This window comes from Carica papaya, chromosome 2 (assembly GCF_054855325.1).
Source record: "Carica papaya isolate Zhongbai chromosome 2, ASM5485532v1, whole genome shotgun sequence".
In the NCBI taxonomy this organism is placed as follows: Eukaryota; Viridiplantae; Streptophyta; class Magnoliopsida; order Brassicales; family Caricaceae; genus Carica; species Carica papaya.
This window is the reverse complement of record NC_142310.1, coordinates 28,151,304-28,168,296: the sequence shown is the minus strand read 5'-3', so window position 1 is coordinate 28,168,296 and position 16,993 is coordinate 28,151,304. Positions and strand designations below refer to the sequence as shown.

Genomic DNA, 16,993 nt, shown 5'->3' with positions numbered 1-16,993 from the left:
TCAAGTTTATTTGTAATGATTTCGGTTATTGGGTTTGTGTTAGCACATTTTCTAAAAAGTTTTGAGAGGTATAATTTCAAGTGTACCCTGCATACTTTTCCTCTTAAGTTCCAAATTATCAATAGTTCGTAAAGTGCCATCGTATTCTTTACCAATGTTTGGGGTCATTCTATTCTAGACTTTTAGTTCAATTGATATAATGTAAAATTATATAGCATAGAAATTGAGTTCAATGAAATTTTAGTGGCAAGTTTTTGTTATTATTGTGGAGGAATATTAACTGCTCATTGGTATTTCCCACAAGAATTTTGAGGTAAACGATTCCCAGGGGAGGAAGAAAATTGAACAAGACTGAAATATTATTGATTTTTAAAATTAAATAAACAAATTTTTGTTTGAGAATTAATTACATTAACGAAAGTTACTAATACAATAAAAATATAATTATTTTTAAAAAGTAATTATCGTGTTATATATAGGGTAAAAATATCTAAAAAAAATCTGGAGAATTATTATATCTTTTAATTTAAATTGCCTGCAACCTTCAGTTCAAGAGCTTATAATCAATTAAGAATTAGATTAAAATTTTTATTTAAAATAATTAATAATTATATTTATTAAAAAATTTAAATAGATAAATATTATATATATTATTAATACTTTTCATATTTAAAAAATTATTTACTACATAATTTATAGTTGATTAAAAATTAAATTTTATTTTTACATTTAGAAAATTTAAATTAATATTATTATGTATTTTATCATATAAATTAAATTTTATATGTAAAATTATTTTAAAAATAATATGTTTGAATTTTATTAAAAAAATAGAATGTGAAAGATTTCACTTGTATATAATAGATTTTAAATGCCGTTAATACAGTATATATATATATATATATATATATATTAATATTTAAAAATAATTCATTTTAATTTTAATTGGATTTCGTAGGCCGATCCTAATCCGATTTGGATGATGGCCGGACTGAACCGAATACACCTTACTTTCATAGGTCGAACCCGGTTCAGACCAACCCAGGAGCTCGTCTCTCCAAATGCCAAATATCCTCCTGCCTTGCTCAGCAGCTCGCCTTGTACCCAAGTACCCAGGAGCTCTCTCTCTCTCTCTCTCTTCCCCCCCCCACCCGCTTTCTTTCCCCACCTCTCTCTCTTAAATGGAGACACCTGTGCTTGGCACTAAGTTTCAGGGTCATCATATTCTCAATCCTCCATTTCTAGTGCCTTATCCCTCACTTCATGTGTCACCTTCCGTTACGAGCAGAGGAGCCAAGAAGTACTCTCTTATAACCATTGTAGCTTCTACTCACGTCGCTGCACCACCGCCCCAGGTAGATGGAGCACTTAAGAAGCGTCACTCCAAGTCTTATTTGGCAAGAAAAGCAGCCATTCTTGAAGTTGAGCAGTCCCCTGATTTAAAATCTGCCCTTGAAAGGTTTTATTATTATTATTATTTTTTCTCCTCAATGTTTACTTGATTTTGTCTCTGATGGGCTGCTGCTATTCTTGAGGGGCTAATTCATGTTCATATTTGAGTTTGCTGACTGCCTCGGTGGTTTTCTGTTGTACTCTGTACTGCGTTTCATTGTTATGTTGAAAAACTCTTGATTTGAATGTGTGATATACAGTGTTGTTTTCTATTCTTACGGAATTTGTGCATTCTAATTGAAGCTACTTAATTGGACAATGAATTGCCACTCTGGGTTATTTGTTATGACCATGAAGGTGCGATTGCTTTGCAAATACATTTTAATGATAAAGGATGGGTTCATTGGGCATTGATCGTCAAAGGGTTTGTGTTAGGATTGCTTTCTAAAATTTATGTCAACAATTCTTTTGTCTGATATATTAACTTGTCTTCCTCATACTAAAACTATACAGTACTGTCCATTATAATAAGTACCTGTAATGTTTTTGTCAATGTTTTCCACTCAAGCAATAAAGTTATTAGTCTAAACTAAATAGGTATGCACTCAAGTAATTAAGAAAAGACGGCATGTTAATGCAAAGTTCGTAATGCTGATGTATTCCGTTGGTGGCTGAGTGCTTTCTGGATTTCATCCTCTTTTTTTTTTCCATGAAAAGGCTTTTCCTGTGTGACCTTGTTGCTGATCCTTAATGTTTACATTTTACTTGATATAACTAAGCAAAATGGCACTAACACAGTTTCTTGGAAAATTTTGCTTTAAAAACATCCCAAGTTATCATTTGCATTTTCTTGTTTCACCTTTTCTACTTTGACATCTTCTTGTGAAAGAGGCAACCTTGTAACTATCTAGCTTAGCATGATTGAATCATTCTATTTTCTACAGATTAGGAGGAATTTTGAAGGTGCAAGACTTGAATGTCATTTTGCGGCATTTTGGGATGCTAAATAGATGGCAGGATCTTTCTCAGGTTGTATGTCAATTTGCTAACTATTGATACTTGTCGTGTATAGAGTATCCCCAGATTGATTTACTGAGGAAAAGATAGGATCTTAGTTGTTTCTTTCCCATGTTCAACAGCATAGTTTTTTAGTTTCCCTTTCCTGTCCTTAGCGGAGGGTAGGTTGAATAAACTAATCTATTTGATTTCCCTTTCTCAGAGTTGATAGCAAACTTTCAATTTTCATGATTCATTCTTGAAATTTTTGCAGCTGTATAATTGGATGCAATACCATGGAAAGACCAGTGTTTCAACTTACAGCAGCTACATAAAATTCATGGGAAGAAACAATGCAATGAAGGCAGTAGAAATATACAATAGCATCTCAGATGAATCAACTAAAGTTAATGTCTTCATATGTAACTCCGTTCTTAGTTGTCTGGTCAAGAATAGAAAGTTTGATAGCAGCATCAAATTATTTGATAAGATGAAGCACGATGGTCTGACACCAGATGCTATTACATATAATACGGTATGTCGATTGAAATATTTGGTTGTTGTCATGATCTGGTAATAATAATGACAGTGACATTTTCTTTTTCTCCCATTTGTAAGACTCATATCGTGTTTTCTTCCTAATAATTTTCGAATGTTCTTCTCCATAATTATCAAACAAAGCCAGATATCATGTTTTTGTCAGGACCTAATTATGGAATAATTAATTTGTTGATTATTGATTAGTTTCAATTTGTCAGCATTCCTATATCTTAGCCTATATTAAGGGATGGCTAGTCTATAAAAGGGCAGTACGTGTAATTGTGACGTCATCCAAGAAAAATGAATGCAACTTGAAATTACTTCTCTGCAAATCTTCTGCAATTCCTCCTTCAAATCATCCCTTTTTTCTTCATTTTCCTTAAGTCAGGATCTAGGATCTAGGATCTTGACAAATGGTATCAGAGTTGTCTGGACCTCAATGACTACTCTCCTTCTTCTGCAAACTTGCTTTGTATCCAACTTTCTTTGAATCCCACGATGATCAATCACCACCATTTTCCCAAATTGAAAATAAAAAAAAAAACAACCTCAAAGAGTCATGACCAATCTACACAACACCAAAGAGAGTGATAAACTTGGATGCATGGTGTCCAACAAAAGCAAGAAGCTATTCTACAAGAGAGCCTACTTTGGTTGGAATACAGTTTGTGAGATTTGATGCAGTTTTGCTTACTCTCCTATGACACCTGTTTCACCTATTGCGATATATCCATTGACTTGGTTTTGAAGAAGTATCTTCAAGTCTTCTTCTTCCTCAACTGTTTCTAATGCAATGAGTTGCCATCCGCAAAAAACCCGCATTCCATCTCTTCCTCAACCTCATTGTGGTTCAGCAAGAAGAGGGAAGTGTTTTGGGTTTTGCATTACAAGGAGAATTGCAATAAGGTCTGAGAAATTCCTTCTTTACAAAACAGCCCCTAGGACAATGCCAACGGACTTGACCTGAAGCAATTTTGTAGAGAAAATTGATAGAGAAGCATGAAGAGACAGATGATGTGTTGAAGAGAAATTCTGCATGAAACTGTGGGCACTGCCAAGGAGGAAGATGATGAAAACCTTTTGAATCAGATATTGTGGCGTTATATTCGACTAGTGAGGAGCTTGACAATTTATATAATGCGAGGAAATATGTTATGAAGAAAATGAAAAAGACTGAGTTCTTCAACATGGATGAATGAGGTGGGAAGACATGATTAAGGAGGTGAACGACATGGGTATCTGAAGGATGCTAGGGAATGTAAGGAGATATTAGAGAATTATGCACACCAGGTGTTTGTTTCTCTAATAAATGACTGGGTTAGTTGGCAATTAGTGGAACTTAAGGTATATATTTAAATTATAGAGATAAATATGCTCCAATTGATGTTTGGATGTATGCCAAATTTCACCCTCATCAAATATAGGAACTAGTCTAGCTAGACTTGTTGAAGACCTTCTTACAAACAAATTTCTTCATTGGGGTTGATTATCTGGCACTAGAATATGCAACTAGTAGCTCCTCTCTATGGGGTCATGCATGTTAAAATGGCAGCTCAATGAAGACTTGGTATTTAGCAGTTACTTTATGCCTCGAGGACAAGGATAATAATGATCTGAAAATTGCTAAAGGTGCTCTCGTAACTGGGTGGTAAAAAATGGGGACCATGAAAAATGGAGAATGTTTAGAGTTATGGGACTTTGGGAAAAGAATTAACTAATTTTTTTGGAGTTGTGAATGGGTGGATTTCTAAAGAGGAAGGGAAAATGGTGCTGGACAACATACAAGCTGGGAGCAAGGTTCAACTTGCTGAAACTCCATCTGAGAAAAATGCAGACAAAGCGCTTGTGAGAAGTTCACAAAGAGTTGGCTGGTTTAGGAATCATGTCAAAATGCACTTTGTAGAAGTTAGTTCTCCTAAGAGTCCATTGTTTATAAGAGTATGCTCTTAATAATTGATGTATGTATGCATGTGAAATATCATCCTTATAACCAAATGGTGCTCGAGTTTAGTTCAAGTGAATTGTCAGTTATGTGGGAATGGGAGAACTGGAGGATGTTAAAGAGATAAGTGAAGAAGTTAGGAGCTTTATTGAGAACTGAATACTCTATTCTTGGTGGTGAAGATGGGAATAGAGGATGTGACATAATTGGTTTAAAATTTTCTAAAGGCTATGTGGATTTGCAAATCCATGCATGGCATGCATAGATATTTGTTGATGAGTAGGTGTACGTTAAATTTTACCCCTACAAAGATGATGAGTTTCTTTTTATAAGAGCTGATGGTTGTGGGACACTGCCGAGATTGACCAAGTTTATCCATTAAGTATGATTGTTCTTTCATGGAACCGATCAACTGCATGCAGCAATTGATTGTTTTTCTGGAAAGTAGTCTATCTAGTCTCAATTTGAGTTTGGAGGTCCTAAAGAAATTTTGAGAGGGAGAGGGGGCTGTTTGGGGTTCTCAATATGAGTTGCTGCTCCTAACTGATTGAGTGCACCAATTGATGAGTCAACGATTGATGTGGAAAAAAGGAGATTGATGCACTACCATGTGTTGGGGGCAAAAGAGCAGCATCTTAGTAGCTTGTTTCAAGCTATGATAAAAGGATGTGCAGTAACTGTTCTTTTTGTTACAAGAACTCAGGAAATGAATTGTTCTCTAGCTAGACTTGCAAACAATGTGAAATTAGGTGGTTGTTACAGCTACCAGTGTCATATCTTCTTTGAAAAGGCTGGACATCTTAGAGATACATCAACCAAGTTGGTCACTTCCGTGAGATGCTTATAGCCATTGACAGCTTCTATATTTGCTCCATTTCAGTGTTATGCTAGTGGAGACCTTCGTCATGTAATTGATCCAGCATCATAAATACCAAGATGGAATTTCTATCCTTTTGGTTCCCTTGATAGGCAGTATCTTCATTGTTATGTCTACCACCATGTTGTGTGTGAAAATTGCCATTGGTTTTCGTAGGCTGTCTCAACAGAGTATTATCGCGAAACATATGATTACCATTGAGGAAAAGGCTAGCACAAATTTCTCTTCCTTCAAGGATATCCTAGCTTTTGATGTGCCTTTTGAGGAAGAAGCTAATTGAGTTCTAGTGCTGGTTGACGGACAACCTTGAGGACAAGGTTGATGTTGAAGAGGAGAGAGATGTCAGGACCTGATTACAGGTCAATAATGATTAGTAGGAGGAGGCATGTGTTTACCCAGCTGTTAAATTTTTGGTGATGTTAAATGATTTAGTATAAGTACTGGTTAACTCTGCAGTAGTTAAAATATTTCTTACTTCCTTATTTCTCGCATTTGTTATCTTTTGCATTCAATTCTTCTGTTTTTTCTGTTACTGGAATTTCTTGTTATTGAAGGAGGAAGAAGCTAGATAGGGCCAGGTATGGCTGAATTGTACTCATTCTGGAAACAATCTAATGAAAGTACACTGCAATAATCATCTGACTTTCATTAATTCCCTCATCTTATTCTCTCTTGCTGTGATTCATCTGCTACTCTCTTCTTTCTCCGCTTCATCTCTCAATGACTATTTCTATCTTCTAACTGCTGCTAAGACATGTTAAGGGTTCCTGACATTTTAGAAGAGTAAATTATGAAAATCACTCTCTAGCTGTGGGATAGTGTCAACTTTAATTAGAATGCCAATGTCCAGCAGATTTATTAGGAATAAGAGTCCAGCCTTTGGTTTTATGTTTAGTTTAACTTTTACACGTTCAAATGTTTAACGTCGGAGGCAAAGATGTTGAAGACATTTCTTAAAGAAGTGTAACAAATCCATACAAGAGAATAGAAACTGATAATACTCAAGTATAAGAAAATATGAGAGAACTTATCAAGTTAAACAACATTCAACTCCATACTTTAGATTTTAATATAATTGAGAAGTTTATAGTAGAGTTATGAATCAGATGAAATTTCATATCCTATCTCATTATTGATATTTCATTATTCTCCTTGATTTATTGGGAACACTTTGATACATTCTGCTTCGTGTTATTTTAGTCTCTTCTCTGCATTACTTGCCTTGTTGCTATGGGTTTCTTGTCATCTTTAGCTGCTTGCAGGCTGCATGAAAGGCCAAAATGGATACTCTAAGGCATTAGAGCTGATTCAGGAGTTAAAAAATAAAGGGCTGCAGATGGACAGCATGATGTTTGGCACACTATTGGCTATATGTGCTTCACACAATAGATGTGAAGAAGCTCAAAGCTTTTTTGACCGGATGAAGGCTGAAGGTCATATGCCCAATATTTACCACTATAGCTCTTTGCTCAATTCTTACTCCTTTGATGGAGACTACAAGAAAGCTGATGAATTGGTGCAAAATATGAGAGCTTCAGGCATAGAACCAAATAAGGTTTGTTTTCATGTATCCCCGTTATTATTATTTACGGCTTTAACAAATGCCTATTTGAAAAAGTGCTTTCATGCGTAACTAGTTCCTAAATGTTTTCTGTATCCCTGTTCTGTGGTTTATATCTGCCCTCAATCCCAGAACCTTAGCACATATAGGTTTTGCATATGCTCTAATTATGTGCTTTGGACCATTTTACTTGACATATTTCTCTTTCATTTTTTTTACTACGCTAAATGCTCATCTGCAAATGTTTACAGGTAATCCTGACAACTTTGCTGAAGGTATATGTCAGGGGAGGCTTGTTTGAAAAGTCCAGAGAATTATTGGCTGAACTAGAAGATTTGCACTATGCTGAAGATGAGGTACATTAGTCATGTTAGATACCATTCCCATATTTATTGAAGATGACTATAGATTATATTGATCTATGGACACTGATTTTAGGAATTTGCTTTGGGCCAATGTTATGTGCCTTAGTGATGGATGCCATGTAATCTTAGCCATATCACGTTAAGATTAACGGGAAATTGCACTATCAGATTAGAATTAGAAACTGTATCAGTTTCATAGACGCTTAATTGTATGTATGACGGCTCCCTTGGTCCCCATGGTTGGGCGTGCTGAGCTGCATGTGGAGCACAAGGTGCACCTGACCATGGTGTCATGCTCGCCGCTATAGGTAAATTTACATTAAGAAAAAAAGTTTACTCTCGTAAGATACCATGGCAAAGCTCAAAAGGTACCTGTAGGCATATGGCTTTTAAGTAGGAGCACTTATATCTTATGCTTCAACAATGTCCACTGTGGTATTGCTGCCGAGTAGTGTTTCATGTGGAAGTAGAAAGCGCAATTTGCTAATCCAAATGAAGGGTTTAAGGAAAAAGCTATTGCTTTTTTGCTTATCTACAATCTGTCATATTGATTATTTGTGCAGTTAACTTTATAAACATTTTTGCTTGTCCATGGAAGATAAAAAATGGCTTAATTCTTTGGTAGTTGATGATTCAGAATCCTAGGTAGTTTACTCGGAACTTTATCTTTATAGATAAACTTTTTAAGCTTATACATGTTACTGAATTTTGCAGATGCCATACTGTCTATTGATGGATGGTCTTTCTAAGGCTGGGCAGTTAGATGAAGCAAAAGCCATTTATGACGAGATGAATAAAAAAGGGGTTAAATCTGGTATCTCTTCTAGATATTATGTTGTTGGGCCCGTGCAGTTTCCCCTTTTGTTGAATATCAGAGTTAAATGTTTTATCTTCCCTGGTTAAAAATGCAGTAGTAGCTTACGTAAAATTATAAAATGGATCATTTTCAAAATTGTTGTAGAAATATTATAAAACCAGTCTCTCCCTTTCCTTTTTACCATTTTATCCTTTCTTCTGTTATTCTCCTTTTTTGTCTTTTTGTGCAGGTGTCAGGTATGGCTGCTGAGGATGCCCTTTGGCATTTTACGTTTATTCTTTATGTTGAGGAAGTTTGTTATATTTTTCTTTGTTTTTTCTCCTTTATCTGCCTATATAATGGCAATCAAATGAATGAAAGAGACAAGAGGAAAATTTTGAGGATTTTCCCATTCTCAAAAAACTTCATGGTATCAGAGCATACCTGATCCGAAATCATCCCGTTCGCGTAAAATGGCCACGGATGAGCGAACGTCCTCTCCTCCCAAAGTTCTTTCGAAATCCCACCTTCCTGTACCAATAAACCACACCCTGGTTGATCAGACTCCTTTGTTCGTCACTGGGCACATATTAAATGGAAGCAATTATCTCCAATGGTCATCGTTTGTGTTGATGTTCATCCGAGTAAAAGACAGAGACAAATATCTCACCGAAGAACTCTCAGCACCTCCTGCCAATGACCCAAGTGCTCGTTCATGGAAGGTGGAGAATAGCTTCGTCATGTCTTGCCTAGTGAATTCCATGACCACTGTAATTGGAGAGAACTTCCTGTTGTACGAGACAGCGCAAGACATCTGGGAAGCCGCTCGTGAATTATGCTCCAGCCGCGACAACACGTCTGCCATCTTCGAGATAGAAACTCATCTCCACGACCTGCGACAAGGAGAGTTGACAGTGACCCAGTACTACAACTCCCTCACCTGGAACTGGCAACAGCTTGACGCTTTCGAAGAGCGTCAATGGAGTTGCCCCGAAGACGCACAGTTGTTTAAGACCATCATCGAACAAAAGTGCATCTTCAAATTCTTAATGAGTTTGAATAAGAATTTAGACGAAGTACGCAATCATGTTCTGGGCACCAAGCCGCTGCCGAGCATTCGAGAGACGTTCTCTGAAGTTTGCCGTGAAGAAAGCAGGAAGAAGGTCATGTTAGGAGAAGCTCACTTTGATCCAACATGAATTGTTTTAGCCCTCACGGCTCGGAAGAAAGCAGTTATAGGTGAACCCTAGTTTGGCGCACACCAAACTGAGACCACCGCTGCTCTTACAATTCGGACAACTGATTTTCAAGGGAGGAAAAAAGACCTTGGTGCGAATTTTGCAGAAAAGCAGGTACTACCGTGAGAAATGCTGGAAGTTCCACGGAAAACCAAATAACAAAAAGACCTCAAGGCCGAAACCACCTTAGGGCAACCTTATGATGACAGAGGACTCACCTGTCGCTCCCACAGAAGCTTCTCCTTTCAGCCCCAAGCAGATGGAGGTGTTGCAGAAGCTTTTTTCCCAAAAGACCATTGGTAATGCCTCCACTGCACACAAATGTAAAAGTTTAATTGTTTTTTCAGCTTATTCCACAAAAGGGCAAATGTGGATTGTAGACTCTAGGGTGCGGATCATATGACAGAAGAGATGTCACTCTTTCAAAATTATATTAGTGTAAGGAGGATTTCACCATTCAGATTGCCGATGGGTCAATTTCTAAAGTGGCAGGGACGAGATCAATTGTTGTGTCACCGTGGTTGACTTTGTATTTAGTACTCTATGTCCCGAAGTTGAATTGCAATCTTTTATCAATAAGCAAATTATCTCAAGGTTTGCATTGTGTTGTTAAGTTTAACTTAAATCTATGTAAATTTCAGGACTTGGACTCGGGGAAGACGATTGGTAATGTTAGGGTGGATTTTGGCCTATACCTCCTATAAGCTAATAGAACTCCTTCTAATGGACAAACTCACCATGCAGTATGTACAAACTCTGAATCTGTAAGCCATTTGAATAGTAAAAGTTTCATCATGTTATGACATTATCGCTTAAGACATTCAAATTTCTTATATCTGAAAAAGTTATTTCCAACTTTGTTTTGGAACAAAAATCCAATTTCATTATAGTGTGAGGTGTGTTAATTTTCTAAACACATTAGAAACTCATATGCAAATTTGATTTACAAACCTTCAAAACCATTTTCATTAATTCATAATGATGTATGGGGTCCCTCACGGGTTATGAATATCACCGAAACAAAATGGTTTGTATCATTTATTGATGACCACATCAGAATTATCTGTATTTTTCTCATAAAAGAAAAAACTGAAGTTGGACCAATTTTTCGACAATTCAACACTATGATTTAAAATCAATTTCATACCAATATACAAGTGTTGAAATTTGATAATGGATGTGCGTATTTTGAAATCACATTAAGAAAATGCCTTTCTGATAAGGGCATTATTCAGTAAAACTCTTGTGTAAATACCCCACAACAAAATGTTGCTGAAAGAAAAAATAAACATATCCTTGAAATTGTCCAATTAATCATATTCACTACCCATGTCCCAAAATATCTTTGGGGAGAGACAGTACTCACAGCCACATACTTAATAAATCGAATGTCCTCTTGTATGCTCAATTTTCAATCACCCTATGACAATTTACTACAAGCCTTTCCCCACTCCCGTGTTCTAAGTATCCTTCCTATTAAAGTTTTTGGCTATTCGACCTATGTCCACGTTCATACTCACTTTAGAAGAAAACTTGATCCAAAATCCCGAAAATGTATCTTTGTTGGATACTCACCTAATCAGAAAGGATATAAATATTTTTGTCTGGGAACCCATCACTTCTACAACACTATAAATGTTATATTTTTTGAAAATCAACTTTTCTATCCTACTAGTGATATTCAGGGGGAGCATTTTATTTATGAATATCAATTGTGGAATATGAGCACATCTCCTCTCTTGTCTCCTAACATATCACCTCCTTTTGTTGTTCCTCTCATGTCCCCTAACATATCACCTGCTTCTGTTGTTCCTGAGTTCCCTGAATCTATGAGTGAAACTAGTAACAAAGAGTTCAAGCCTGAACCTGTACTACCTGCAATCAACAAAGAGTTACGTGTCTACACTATAAGAAATAAAGCTCCAGTTGATAAAGTGCCCGAATCAATCACGCACTGTCATGAATCTATTCTTGTACCTAGTAGTGAGGACACAACAGGTAATGATTCTACCATAATTTCTGATACTATTGCAATATCTGATCATGACACTGAGTTATCTATTGCTATGCGGAAAGATATTTGGTTTTGCACTAAACATCCTATACAGGATTATGTCTCATTTGGCAATTTGTCGTCAAAGTATTATGCTTTTGTGAGCAAATTAGACAACAGTCCCATCGAACCAAAAAATGTTCATGAGGCACTCGCATTGCTAAAATGAAGAGATGCTATTCAAGAAGAAATAAGGGCTCTAGAAAAAAATGAGATTTGGGAATTGACAGACTTGCCTCCAGCAAAGTGTAAAGTAGAATGCAAGTGGATCTTTACTATAAAATACAATTTGGATGGGAGTGTGAATCGATACAAGGCTCGCCTAATGGTTAAAGGCTTCACTTAGTCGTATAGGATAGACTATTAGGAGACATTCGCCCTTGTGGCTAAGCACAATACTATTCGGGTATTACTCTCACTTGTTTCTAATTTTGATTGGCCTCTCTATCAGATTGATGTGAAAAACGACTTTCTCAATGGCGACTTAGAAGAAGAAGTCTACATGGAAGTTCCATTAGGTTTTGAGATGTCATATGACTCACACAAGATATATAAACTCAAAAAGTCACTCTATGGATTAAAACAGTCTCCGAGAGCTTGGTTTGATAGATTCACCAAGGCAATGAAACATGTGAGCTACGAGCAGTGCCAGTCTGATCACACCCTATTTGTCAAGCATTGTACCTCTGGTAAGAAAACTGTTCTAATTATGTATGTGGATGATATCATTTTAACAGAAGATCACATAGAGGAGATTCAAAAACTCAAAGCCTTTCTTGCTACAAAATTTGAGATCAAAGATCTCGAAATATTCAGGTATTTTCTTGAAATGGAATTTGCTCGATCTAAAAAATGAATATCTGTATCACAGCGGAAATATGTCTTTAACCTCCTGAAAAAAACAGGGATGCTTGGGTGTAAACCAGCAAAAACACCTATGGAGCCAACTGCCAAACTTGGGGTCAAACTATAGGGTAAACCTGTTGATAAAGAAAGGTATCAAAGATTTGTGGGCAAACTCATCTATCTTGCACACATTAAACCTGACATTAGTTTTGCGATAAGTACTGTAAATCAATTTATAAATCAACCCACCGAGGATCACATGAATGCAGTATACAGAATCTTAAGATACCTTAAAAAGAATTCAGGGCAGGGATTACTCTTCCAGAAAATCATGAACAGAGATATTGAAGTTTACACAAATGCAGATTGGGCAGGGTCTATGACTGACAGGAGATCCACTTCTGGGTATTGTACTTATGTTTGAGAGAATTTAGTTACTTGGTGCAGCAAGAAACAATCTGTTGTATCACGAAATAGTGCAGAAGCTGAATTCCGATCACTTGCTCATAGAATATGTGAAGGTATTTGGTTGAAAAGGATTTTGATGGAATTAAAAGTTTTGGTCACTACTCCTATGAAAGTATGGTGTGATAACAAATCTACAATCAGTATGGTTAGAAATCCTGTATACCATGATCGAACTAAGCATGTGGAAATAGATAGGCACTTCATCATAGAAAAAATTGAAAATCATTCCATCACTCTGTTACATATTCCTACTAGACAACAAACAGCAGATATTCTCACAAAAACACTAGCAAAGGGATCATTCAATGAATTAATATCCAATGTAGACTTACTCAACATATATGGAACTTAGATTGAGGGGGAGTGTAGAATATTGTAAAACCAGTCTCTCCCTTTCTTTTTCACCATTTTACCATTTCTTCTGTTATTCTCATTTTGTCTCTTTGTGCAGGTGTCGGGTATGGCTGCTGAGGATGCCCTTTGGCATTTTACGTTTATTCCTTCTATTGAGGAAATTTGTTATATTTTTCTTTATTTTTTCTCCTTTATCTGCCTATATAATGACAACCAAATGAATGAAAAAGACGAGAAAAATTTTGAGGATTTTCCCATTCTCAAAAAACTTCAATTGTTAATTCAGATATTTTCTGTAAAATGAAAGTATATTCTGAAATTAATTCCAAACCATTTACTGAGATAGATGTGTAATGAGCTGTGTAAAAGTAATATATTTTGCAGTTTTTAATTATGCATTCATGAACTTTATTTTCATCTGCAGATGGTTATTCCCACAGTATCATGATTTCCGCACTCTGTCGAAATGAGTGTTTTGAAGAGGCAAAATATCTAGCCAGGGAGTTGGAAGCCAAGTATAACAAATATGACTTGGTTATGTTAAATACAATGCTGTGTGCATACTGCAGAGCAGGTGAAATGGAGAATGTGATGCAAATAATGAGGAAAATGGATGAATCAGCAATTAGTCCTGATTATAACACTTTTCATATCCTAATAAAATATTTTTGTAAAGAGAGGTTGTATCTGCTTGCTTACCAGACCATGGTGGACATGCACAGTAAAGGTCACAAACCAGAGGAGGTATGCATATACCTCATGCATGTAGAAATTCAGAGACTACCTTTTTCCTGGTGGTCACCAGAAGTATTCCTATTGCTTTCTGTCATGGTCATTTATCTGCATAATGTCCTGAATACTCTTTATTGGGGTAAAGACATTTATTGATTTACTATTTTAAAATCTTTTTTACACTTGAGAAGGCAGTGACTTCAACGTAAAAATGTCATTGAAATCTTGAACAACTTTCACATGCTAATAAGGGTTAAGTCTGAAGCAAATTAGGGCTTCTATTCAGTATTTTCTTTGAAATGGCTTCATGACCAAGATGCTTGGGTATCAGTATGAGTTTTGCATAAGTTTCTTGTGATAACAAAAAAAAATTGTTTTCATCTTGTATCACAGAATGTGACTAGCCACCTGGAAATGGACTATTGTCTTGCTGGGTTAGCAAGGTAAATAAAAAGAGACTGATAAAAACTTGAAATTGAAGTTTGTAAATGATTGCTGATAAATCAAATGGCCAATTGAAGGATTCTGTGAACTATAAGTGAGTATGACAAAGACCAAAAGAATTGGGCTATGAGCGGCTAGGTGTCTTAGTAGTTGGATTTGGGAGAGAGAATGAATTAGCTCAGGAATGCAACCTTCAGTCAGATTCTCTTTCTAGTAAGAATAGTACCATCTATCAGAGTCTAGTTGTTGCCGACAAATCAGTTTGCATTTTTTGCAGGGAATTTTGGTTTGCAATTTTATATTGTCGCTAGTCAGTAAGATTCTACTTTTTTTCTTATATTAACAGTCCAGCTTATTATTTTGGTTAGTTACGTATGTTCTGTCTTCTCAATCTTTGCTAGTTATCTCTTTTTTTTTTCTATTGTAATTTTGCTATCATGTATTTAAGATGGTATTTTATAAGATAGCCCGAGGAACTTTCAGTTTCTTTAACAATACTCTAAAAGGTATTTGGCATGATTGCTAGACTATTGATTTTCTGCTTGTATTTTATGAATTCAAATGGGTGAATGCTATGGCTATGGTATAAATATCACCACAAATTCTCTTCTCTTTTTGGGATAGAAGAGGAAATACTGTTGCAAAGTTATTTTTTGAAAGCTAGGTCACGTCCTATTGTTAATAATGGTCATTTTGAGGCTGACTGTGATTTAAACTGATATGTTATTTTCAGGAACTTTGCTCCTCCCTAATTTTTCATCTTGGTAAAATCAGAGCCCATTCGGAAGCATTTTCGGTTTATAATATGCTGAGATATAGCAAGAGAACAATGTGTAAGGCTCTTCATGAGAAAATTTTGCATATCCTAATATCTGGGGGACTTCTTAAAGAAGCATACGTAGTAGTTAAGGTAATTGATACTTTGCTTTGCATGTTCATAGATTTTCTTATATGTATGACTGATTATTATGTTGATTATTTTCTTTTCAGGACCATGCAAAGTCGATCTCTGTGCCTGCTATGAAGAAATTTGCATCAGCATTTATTAAGTTGTGTAATATCAATTTGATAAATGATGCCGTGAAGGTTATCCATGGTTCTGGCCACAAGATTGATCAGGTAAAACTCACTTGACACTTTGCAGATTTACTTCAGAAACTTAAAATGCAATTCCTTTTAAAAGTGGGAAACATGCATGCAAGTGTAGGACTTTTGGCATTGTTTTGGGTAATTGATGGAGAACCACTATTAATGGTTGGGAAATTTTAGTGACATAAAAGTTGGAAGGTGAGGCTTAGTTTTTGGGAGTTTGATAATGTAAGGATATAGTTTGATTCTGTTTCCTATTTTGCTTGTTTTGATTCCCATAGAGGAATAGCCAATTGTTTTTGATGGAGGATCACTATTAATGGGTGTTGGGAAATTTTACTGACATAGAAGTTGAAAGAATTGAGATTATTTTTGGGGAGTTTGGTGGGGTAAGAATACAGTTTGATTCTGTTTCCTGTTTTGCTTGTTTTTTGTTTCCTATAGAGGAGCACAAATTCAACATTTTGGAAGTCAGTTGCATTTTAATAATATTAATAACATCGAATTGTAGTCTGCCCCTTTCTCTCTTGACCTCTCTCTCCTCAAACCTCCTCTTCTCTATGTCTGATTCAAAAACCTTAACAGTTAACAGGTTGCCTAGTTTAATATTTACCAGCATTCCAATATCCAAGGAGACATCAGTTGCATTACCTAATGCACAATGTGCCAAGGGGCATCAAGATTGAAACAAGAAATTGGGAACAAAACATAATCTTGTGCTAGCTGTGTCTAATTTTTCTGTTTGTCACTAGGGACATTTTGAGATGGCAATCTCACGTTATATTGGACAACCTGAGAAGAAGGAATTGCTTGTCCAGCTGCTTCAATGGATGCCAGGTCATGGTTATGCTGTCGAGTCATCAACAGAGAACCAGATTCTCAAGAACTCACACTTTGGTCGCCAACTCATCACAGAGATATTGTCTAAGCATCATTTGGTGTCGAAAGCCAAGCAATCTCGTTAGATGTTGAAACTAAATGGCTTCCAGTTAAAGACTAGAGACAACTGTTGTTTACCCCTCCATAAGATAAACTGGGAAAGGGTTGCTGATTGGATCTCACACTAAGCCTTGCCAATAGAGATGGTACGGAAACCTATTTTTTTTCATCAGGATTCGAACAGATTTGGAAGGTCAGAAAAATCTAATTTCTGTCCAGATTTGATCATTTCACTTGTAACCATTTGTTGAATTCTCTTATTCTTTTACCTACTGAAATTCTTATTACACACCCAGAGTCTATTTAGCAGATATCTATATGTTATTTGTTGCCAAAATGTGAAATTTGTGAATGGTCAATG

At 36.0% G+C, this 16,993-nt stretch overlaps 1 protein-coding gene across 2 annotated transcripts; it reads left to right on the top strand.

Annotated features, from left to right (window-relative positions):
- Window positions 1–1,012: 1,012 nt before the first annotated feature.
- EMB3103 (Pentatricopeptide repeat (PPR) superfamily protein) lies at window positions 1,013–16,969 on the top strand. 2 transcript variants are annotated; one of them, XM_088213870.1, is made up of 10 exons: window positions 1,013–1,459; window positions 2,337–2,421; window positions 2,663–2,923; window positions 7,000–7,302; window positions 7,560–7,664; window positions 8,388–8,487; window positions 13,853–14,172; window positions 15,338–15,514; window positions 15,595–15,723; window positions 16,446–16,969. In XM_088213870.1, the coding sequence occupies exons 1-10, from the start codon at window positions 1,182–1,184 to the stop codon at window positions 16,656–16,658; spliced, it is 1,971 nt and encodes a 656-aa protein (XP_088069996.1). In that variant the 5' UTR covers window positions 1,013–1,181; the 3' UTR covers window positions 16,659–16,969. The 2 variants fall into 2 exon arrangements, with proteins under 2 accessions (XP_088069996.1, XP_088069997.1); XM_088213871.1 differs by lacking the exon at window positions 2,337–2,421 and having other exon boundaries at window positions 1,320–1,459.
- Window positions 16,970–16,993: the final 24 nt, after the last annotated feature.

Bases quoted from the DNA above. Each gene is read 5' to 3' on its own strand.
- EMB3103 (XM_088213870.1), top strand. From the start codon at position 1,182: ATGGAGACACCTGTGCTTGGCACTAAGTTTCAGGGTCATCATATTCTC. The intron at 1,460-2,336 runs GTTTTATTATTA...TATTTTCTACAG, and splicing joins TTAAAATCTGCCCTTGAAAG to ATTAGGAGGAATTTTGAAGG. The intron at 15,724-16,445 runs GTAAAACTCACT...GTTTGTCACTAG, and splicing joins CTGGCCACAAGATTGATCAG to GGACATTTTGAGATGGCAAT.